General features: G+C 38.4%; 1 protein-coding gene across 21 annotated transcripts in view; it reads right to left on the reverse strand.

The window, feature by feature from the left end:
* Positions 1–8,944, reverse strand: part of picalmb (phosphatidylinositol binding clathrin assembly protein b) — a 29,233-nt gene extending 20,289 nt beyond the window's left edge. For 3 of the 21 annotated variants that reach the window (XM_083549417.1, XM_083549416.1, XM_083549405.1), the window contains exons 1-6: positions 8,356–8,942; positions 2,124–2,266; positions 1,959–2,034; positions 1,742–1,844; positions 1,460–1,553; positions 1,267–1,378 (exon numbers count right to left, since the gene is read on the reverse strand). In XM_083549417.1, the coding sequence (XP_083405543.1) occupies positions 1,267–1,378; positions 1,460–1,553; positions 1,742–1,844; positions 1,959–2,034; positions 2,124–2,266; positions 8,356–8,485 (658 nt within the window). In that variant the 5' untranslated portion in view covers positions 8,486–8,942. Of the gene's footprint in view, positions 1–1,266; positions 1,379–1,459; positions 1,554–1,741; positions 1,845–1,958; positions 2,035–2,123; positions 2,267–8,355 lie in introns of all 21 variants that reach the window. The other 18 variants (XM_083549421.1, XM_083549420.1, XM_083549406.1 and 15 more) reach the window with 12 other exon arrangements.
* Positions 8,945–9,319: the final 375 nt, after the last annotated feature.

Genomic DNA, 9,319 nt, shown 5'->3' on the forward strand with positions numbered 1-9,319 from the left:
GCATGCCCTCACAAGCTGATAGAGCATTTTTGCAAATAGGAGAAGAATCAAATTGCCAAATAAAAACTGGCAGACTTTTCTAAAAAGTGCTGAACTACATGCACAAGTCTGTGTGCACACTTGTGCAACCAAGTAACTGTACGTCTTTTCCTTTTCCTCAAAACCTTTTCACTTTTGACTGCTCACACTAAAGGTTGAGAAAAGATTTGACATTTGATTTATCAATTAAATTCACCTGCAGGCTCAATAGAGATTTTTTATCTACTGTAATATTAATTTGAACGATTTTTAAATAACTTTTTTACACAACATTAGAGAAGTCACATTTTCATTGGGGATCATTTCACATCATTGACATCCTGAGAACTAGGGAACACAAATCTCAATGCTTTATAATCATATTAAAGCCTAAGAAATGACTGTAATCTATTCATTACATACACTATATAGGCAAAATTATACAGACACCTGAAGATTCAAGCCATATGCGGTTCTTCCCCACTGTTACCAAAATTTTCCCTTCACTTGTACTAGGAGACACAAAAACCGTTCCAGAGAGCTCCATGAAGATATGCTTTAAATGATTTGGATTAGAAGCTCTTATGTGGCTTTCTATAGAGCTCTGACCTCAACCTTACTGAACACCTTTGGCATAAATTAGAATACTGATTGCACCCCAGGCCTCCTCACCTCACCTCCATCAGTACCTGATTACACTGAAACCCTCGTTGATGTATGAGCATGAATCTCCACAAGCACACGCCAAAATCTAAAGATACACCTTCCCAGGAGATTAGAGTTTATCATAACAGCAAATGGGAACTAAATCTTATGTTCAGGTGTCCATATAGTATATCAAAATACTTATCTTTTAGTTTCTAATTTCTGAAGTAAGCTTTAAAAATAAATACAATATCTAATAATACAATTTGCTAATAATTTATTTTTTTTATTTGCTACTATTTGAACATCTACTGAGCTACAAGGCATTGACTGCGCACATGTTTAGACAGTGCTACTGCGATCTGCTAAAAGTTTCAGAGAGTACCTATAGGAAACTTTCTTCAAACCTTGTTCATAAGAGAACGCAAGACAAATCACAAATAATATTCAGAATATTCTAATCATAATAATTGTGCATAAGTAATGATGTTATTAAATATGACTAATACTAACAAGAAGAATGTATCATTAGGTCCATCAAAAAACTGCAATTAAAAAAAAGGGAAAAATCAATGGGATGTGTAGATGTGTGAAAAGCTTTACCCAGCAGGTTGATTATCCCCTCGTTGTAAGCTGCAAAAAGCCTGATTGAGTCTTTGAAGAGGAGCATGAAGGCTGCGTTAATAACCCCGTTGGTGAGCTCATTGGCATTAACCTGGACAAAGAACAACCGTTTGATTTCTTCACAAAATGATTTGTGAACAGAATATAATGTTCAGTATTGTGCTAAACTCACGTTGAAATCCAACAGGGCATCCATCTGGTTTTGGATGATAGGGATGGTTTTAAGGAGCTTTTCCGTATTCATGGTTCTCATCACTCCATCGACCCTAAAGGTAAGCATCATTGCATCACATTATTTATTGGTGCGCACTAAAAACTAGACTCGACATACTGTAAATCTAGCAAAGCTCTACTTGACATCTTGTAACAAAATTCAAACAAACTTAAGTCTCATATATTTATGTTTCGAAATAAAATGGATAAAAGAAGGTACGTATTTTATCTGATGTCTTACCCACGCTTAACTTTTGTAAAATCAAACGCCACCTGTCGATAAGACACTGCTTTCTCGTTCAGATATCGGCTGTACCGCCGAATAAAAGTGGACATGTCATAACCTATGGGAGAAACAAAAAAAAATCTATCGGTACAATTCCATCCTTATATAGCCTTACAACCTAGCTGAACTACAAAGTTACATAGATTATGTTCCTGGAAGTGTCCCACAGTACCTTGTAGTCCGCTTTTGTCCAAAAAGTTACTGAGGTTGAATAAGGTATTCCTGGAGGCCAGATACTGAACAAAACGCTGCAGAACAATGCGAAACAAAATACTTACTATAATAACACTGACATTACTAACGTTGAATATTGTAAATGGTGGACATCGGTACTGACCTCGTTGCCGTAGACCATGAGGTGGTGTGTTGTGATGAGGGATTTGAAGACGACCACCCAGCTGGTGTTGGTAGTCCTCTCAAACAACGAGTCAGCCAGCTGAGGAATGTTTACGTTCATCTCGTTAGTACAGTGGATGAGATCTATAAAGGAGAGGAAACAAGTCACAAAGAGGTTTAGAACTGATTCAATGGTTTTGGCAATTTGTCGGCACCGATAGTCGATAGCTTTGGTAAAAAAATATACAGTGGAACCTGGATACTAGCGACCTTGACAGTTCGTGACTTTTCATTTGGAACTAGACTAAGAGTAGCTCTTAGAGTATAGTTTTTCCGGGTTGTGTCTGTTGCTGGAAGACTGTAAAGGTCTGTTGTCGTTATACAGTGTGTTTGATTTGACCATTTTAAAATTTGTTGTTATTTTAAGTGGTTTTTTTATTATTCATTTTCGATGTGACCGTTTTTATTTATATTAAGTGTTACTTTTCGTTTCAGTTTGAATGCGTCTTTTATTTTTTATTTAATTGATTAATAGATTGAATATATTCATATTTATTTAATTTGGCACATTTTCATGATTCAGTACTTTTTATTATATTATTTTTGTAATGAAGTTTAGTACTATTTTACATTAATGGGTTGATTAATCGGTTATCAGCAATAGGTTCTCTTGGTATCTTTAAAATGCACCAGTAAAATCGGTCTCCCTCTATTTAGAACCTTGTCGAAAAACATACTTTGGCGTGCTGTTAGTAATAGCAAAATATGTGTAGAAATATCAGAGGTTAAAGAAGTCAGTGAACCTTTAATCTCTACAATTTATACGATTATACTGGGAACAGGAATGTGTATGCCACTGGGACTTGTATAGCAGTCATCCTATGTAACTTAAGCTGGGTAATAACATTGTAACCATAAACAATTAAAAAGAACAAAGGCAGCATCCGTTAAAAAATAATAACTTATCCTATTATGTTGAATTTCCTTAGTTGCTTTACAGGAATTATCAACTGTTAAAATATTTGTATTTGAAATGAAAAAAGATTAAACCAAGACATGATATTAAACCAAGACATACAGTGAACTCAATAACAGACTGCAACCAACAATTACGAAAGCTTGCGTCATACTGAAATCGACATTATATTCAATTTCTTTAAGCACAAAACAAAGAGAATTATCTAAATTACAGCATGTATGACACACCGGTTTAGTGACTGAGGTACATCAAAGAAAATCTTTACCAACGTCCGACAAATTTCCGACACTATGAACGCATAAGCCGACGCCAGACTAGACTTTCCACAAACAAATTTTCTTCCGAGATACGCTACGAATACAGGCAGCAACCAGATATGGCAATGTTAAAATATATAATATATCTGGAACACTGCAAACCAAGCAGTTTTTTCAAATGCTGATTTTATATTTTTTTAAAGCCGTGCTGCATGAAACTGGATTGGTGCGACAACGTTATAATCACTGTTTCCTTCATCTTAATTTTCTGAAGTATTCTATCAATCACACATCTTCACATGATATGAGTTTGCTGGTGAGAGCTTGGCAAACTTGAAGGGCTGTAACAATTCCTCAACTAACTCAAGTAATTCAATTACAAAAATTTGAATACATTTAACTACACACGGAGCGCTGCGTTTCCCACGGACCATTATTACTGATGCACCACCCGCTAAACTCTGAAGCGCTGTGGACAGGTAACACAGAAGACGCTACAGAAGTAAAAATGGAGGAACGGGGAGAAAACAGCGAGGGGCAAGGAGAAGATTCGTATGGAAGCCTGTTTCTGCCACACTGTTTCAGTTATTTCTTTTCTCGCAATTCTTTAGCCAATCGGGCGGCGTCACCCCCTCTGTAGAGCCAGAAAGTTTACACATTGAAAATAAAATGTGCTACAATCAGTAGAATCGCATGGTATCAAACTAAGGCTCCGATCCCTGGAGAGAACTCTGTCTAACAATCAGCTCTGGAGGAGACGAAACAAGACAGATGAAGCAGAGGAGCTTCGTTCATATGCCAACAGCATCAAACTTCATGCTGGATACCCCTGGATGCACCAGAAATGTCGTATGATTGTGAGTAAAAAGTGGTAATTGCAGGGGAAAAAATTATTATTTTTTATGTGGTGGAAACGGGCTTCCATAGGATTAAGGCCACAAAGAAAGAGAGGGAAAGTTTCCAAAGTTTGCCATCAATTCAAACTGAAACATAAAAAAAGCAGCAAATGGTGTGCTAAATGTTTTTAACCTCAACCTCAAATTACTTTTTTATTTAGTATTATAGTGTACTTTTATATTTAGTATTTTGTCAAGTCAAGATTATTCCTATAGCGCTTTTCACATCAGACATTGTCTCAAAGCAGCTTTACAGAATTTCAGGTGGCGAGAAGGAGATGAAGATGATCAGGTAAAGTAAAGGAGATGGAGATCAGGTGGCGAGAAGGAGAAGGTCAGGTGAAGAGAAGGAGAAGATCAGGTGGAGAGGAGAGGATCAGGTGGAGAGAAGGAGAGGATCAGGTGGAGAGAAGGAGAAGATCAGGTGGAGAGAAGGAGAAGATCAGGTGGAGAGAAGGAGAAGATCAGGTGGAGAGCAGGAGAAGATCAAGTCAAAAGAAGGAGAAGATCAGGTGAAGTAAAGGAGATTGAGAAGATCAGGTGGAGAGAAGGAGAAGGAAAAGATCAGGTGGAGAGAAGAAAAAGGAAAAGATCAGGTGGAGAGAAGGAGATAAGGTGGAGAGAAGGAGAAGATCAGGTGGAGAGAAGGAGAAGATTGGAGAAGAGAAGGAGAAGGAGAAGATAAGGTGGAGAGAAGGAGAAGATAAGGTGGAGAGAAGAAGAAGATCAGGTGGAGAGAAGGAGAAGATCAGGTGGAGAGAAGGAGAGGATTGGAGAAGAGAAGGAGAAGATCAGGTGGAGAGAAGGAGAAGATTGGAGAAGAGAAGGAGAAGATCAGGTGGAGAGAAGGAAAAGGAGAAGATAAGGTGGAGCTTACTTTTAGTCTTTTATTTAGTCTTATCCGATGACTCGATTAATGATTGGAATAATCGGTAGAATACTTGACTACTAAAATAATTTATAGTAAGAGCTTTGCTTTGGAGCGCACTGAACTGAAATGAGAGCTTGCGTTTCTAGTGCACGCCATCCGCATGCATTGAATGGAAGTCATTGAAACAAAACGTGTAGTGTGAGCACGGCTTCACGCTGCCTGGGTATTGATTGCATATGACAACCAAAACGTTAAAACAAAGCCAGGAAATGACAAAGGCTTAGCTTTGTATAAACTATTACATTTTTTTGCCTATTGTAGAATTTATACCCTGCTTTTTCTGGATTCGTTAGTATCTATCAAGTCCCCATAGAAAAGTGAAGAAAGTAAAATGGATGACCTTCTTGAGAGAAGCTGTAGTGATCACGTGATATAAATAACACATTGAATTTTCGGCTTAACAATCAGGTTCTATAGTAATAACATAGTAAGAAGGGTATGGCCACAAGTGCAGTATTTAACAATATCATTGCCATATGGAGGTCGAAATATCGAAGGAGCAAACAATCTTTAACCAAAAGACAGAGAATTAGGCAGAATTTAAACATTAACAATCCAGGATTTTCCAAACCCATGATCAGAGATATTTCAAGGCTTCTGAACAGCAATCAGGTAATTGGAATCTTGTGTGTGGTGGAAGTTTCAGATGAATCTGTCACACTTACACTAAAGGCAGCATCTGAATCAGGTTTTTGTTTCTGCCTTTAAATAAACCTGAATCAAACAAATCTCTCAGAGGCGAATCGTACGCATTAAACTGCTTTTGTTTGGTAGCTTCTTTATTAGCATTGTGATGAGCAAGCCTGAAAAATCATAACCTCAATCGATCTGAGCGGTACAGCGATGGAAGGAACTGGTTGGGGAACAAACATTCATTTCCAAGCTGCCAATAACTTCAACATACAACTTCTGCAACACTAATCACTTGACACACACTATTGACCATCGCACAACATTTCCCCCACAAATTAGCTACCGTAATTTCCGGACTATAAAGTTTTTCCGGTATTACTGCGTGTGTTCAAGACCGAGGAATATGTCCTTATTATTTTCTGATGCTAATTTCTAAGTTTCTTTGACTAACCCGTAACGCTGTTGCCAAGAAAAATAAAAAAGCACGAGTTTTGTAAACCTGTCTGTGCTTATATGAATTCTGTTGCAAATGGAGTTAGCGAGCTCTCCCTTCACCCAGACTCAACGCGTTACAACGGCTTGTATCTAAACAGTAGCCGACCAAGAAAGTCATTGTTCACTGTCTTCCTCCTTCCTTTCACAACTATTTCTCTCGGGAGTTTATCTTTTGGCATCGTAGTGCGTTAAAAAGAATTTTTTTCTCCCGATGCCGTGAAGCTCAGAACACAGGTGAGGTGCGTTTTTTCGTTTCCGTTCGGAAATTTCATTGGTCTAATGTTATGGGGTTCAGTTTTTTGGCTTGAAGTTTGTGAAACTGGGAAAAACCCAGGAAAAATTCATAAATAAGCTGCTTTGTTGTTTAAGCCACGGGGTTCAAAACATGGGAAAAAAGTAGCGGCTTATAGTCCGAAAAATACGGTAAATATACGTGTTTATTGTTGCGATGTAAACGGGAATTTGCGGTGGCCGTTGTCATGTCATGCAGGCTTCTAATCTCTGAGACTGAATAATGTCGTACCAAATTCTAGTCCTGTGAACCAACTGATTTGTATATTTTTTGCATTTTTTCCATTCTCACAGGCCTCGTTCAGTACACGACAGACTTCCTCATCCGCACATGGGCGCCATCAGAATCACCAGAAAACTCTTGTAGAAGTAAAAACTTAGATTCAAGTGAAGTTATTCTGTTGTAGTATTCAATATTTGTAAAGCATGTTTAGACATTGGATATTCCAAAGCAGCTATTTAGAAATGACCAGATTACGAATACACATTCATGAACTAGTCCCTATAATTGTATCCATTTAAACGTATCCCTAATAAGCTTGTCGACTGTGGCAAGGAAAACTCTCTGAGAAGTCATGAGGCAGAGAAACATTGAAAGCAACCAGCCTCAAAAGAAAACCCATCCTCATCTAGACGACACCGAATATCCATTCAATGTCATTTGTTCACTGAGAACAAACCGTTCATGAGAAATGTGGCTCGAATCCATTGTCACAAACTGCTCATAATAATTATAGTCCAGATCAAATTATCAAATGAGACAGAACATTACTTATAATCTTACATTCCAGTGCTCATGTTGGTTCTCTCTCCAGTGTTCTGTATTGTTTAAAGACTATAATCACACTCTTGATGTCACCCAAATGAGGATGGGTTCCCCTTTTAAATCTGGTTCCTCTCAAGGTTTCTTCTTCATTACATCTAAGGGAGTTTTTCCTTGCCACAGTCGCCATGTCTGCTCATCAGGGATAAATACACATCGTTCACCTTAACTGTTGATTTCTGTAAAGCTGCTTTGAGACAATATCTGTTGTGAAAAGCGCTATAGAAATAAACTTCACTTGACTTCAATCAAATCCCAGCCAAACGTTGAGTCCTCCTAAGTAAAACTCTGAACTGCCTTACTTTTTTGGTTGTTAAATAGCAAAACATCTGCCAAATGGATAAAAAAAAAAGTAATCTCCGCGTGCTAAATAATATAATCTCGGGGATGTTCTGAACAGGGATTGTGATGCTGTGCAACCTGTTCAGATATGAATGCAATCATCATGTATCATCACTTGAACACTGAAGTGAAGGTCCATCATGGATAAATTGTACAAAATTTAATAAAAAATAAATAAATAACAGCAGCAGTGATTTGTTATTTGTATCTCATGGAAAGTGAACCTGGTGCTTATAAACAGTCTGAACAGATGCTGATTCTGTTTCCTGCATAAAAAAAATCCTCAAGAGATGTTCATCTTTGTCTACACACCTCGGCCTGCAAAATCCTTCGATTGTATAAAACACATCACAAGTATTTCTACAAGAAATGGAGGGACTATTAATCATAAAAATCATATCCGATCATCACTGATCATGTCCTGGAATTATTCATCCAGCTCATGACCCTGACTTATGATCATTGTGGTGAAGCGTAAACAGGGTCGCCATAACAATACAATAGAAGCCCAAAAGAGGGAATCTGGAGCATCTTTCTTATTATCTAACCCGAATCCCAAACCTGTCAACTCTTTCCAAATACTTACAATCCAAATGTTTCTTTTTAGGGCCCATGATTTCATGTGTGGTCGCCTTGCAGACGGTTTTGGACACGGCCGAGCCGGTAACGCTGTGCTGAGCGGCCGTTATCCTGTCCGTTATGCTCTGGCCCGACATCTTCAGCGCGCCCAGGCGGGTGAAGAAAGAAAAGAAAATATGTCGGATTTTCTTAAAAAAAAAAAAAAAAACAACAACAACAACAACAACAACAACACGTACAGGTCGTCCTGTGTGTTCGCAGTCTTTGATTAGGGATACAAAGAAAAACAGCAACCGAGACCGAACAAATCCGGAACCGAGGCGAGATCGCTATCTGCTCCCTCTTCTACAGCGTTACATCGTTAAAAACCCGAGTGAAACAAACAAAAAAAAACGTGGCACGGATCCTTTGCCTCATCTCCCATTCCTTTCTTGCCCCAAATCCGACTGTCTTCTTCCCCTCCTCCCTTTTTTTCCGCCAACCTGCAGGCGTGTTCCAAGGAGCAGAAAAGCGTTCAGTGAAATGGCGGGCCTGTGCGGCTTCCTTCAATGTAGGACACTGCGCTACATGCTGATCCTGGATCAGCCAATGGTCCCATCCCAAATGACTTCTTATTCCCTACCTAAATGCACTACACCGCCTATGCTATAATAGCTCGTGCGGCCTATGTAGCTTACTATATATATAAGAGCAAGGCATTTGACATTCATCCGCCGTAACTAGGCTCCACACCTTGGCCAGGCAGGAAATCATTAATGCACTTGCTCTAATCGTTCATGAAATATATATAAACCCATGCTTTCTTACAGTCTAAGATGAGAATTTTCACTCGGCTGCCATGCAATAAATTAGGCCAGTGATGTTAATTAGGATTGATAAATGATTCGTGGATGATTTATTATATACATGTGTTTTTGGTTAAGGATCCTATCATTGCCTGTTGCCTCTAAAAAAGGTAATGGATATTAATG

This window comes from Silurus aristotelis, assembly GCF_946808225.1.
Source record: "Silurus aristotelis genome assembly, chromosome: 8".
In the NCBI taxonomy this organism is placed as follows: Eukaryota; Metazoa; Chordata; class Actinopteri; order Siluriformes; family Siluridae; genus Silurus; species Silurus aristotelis.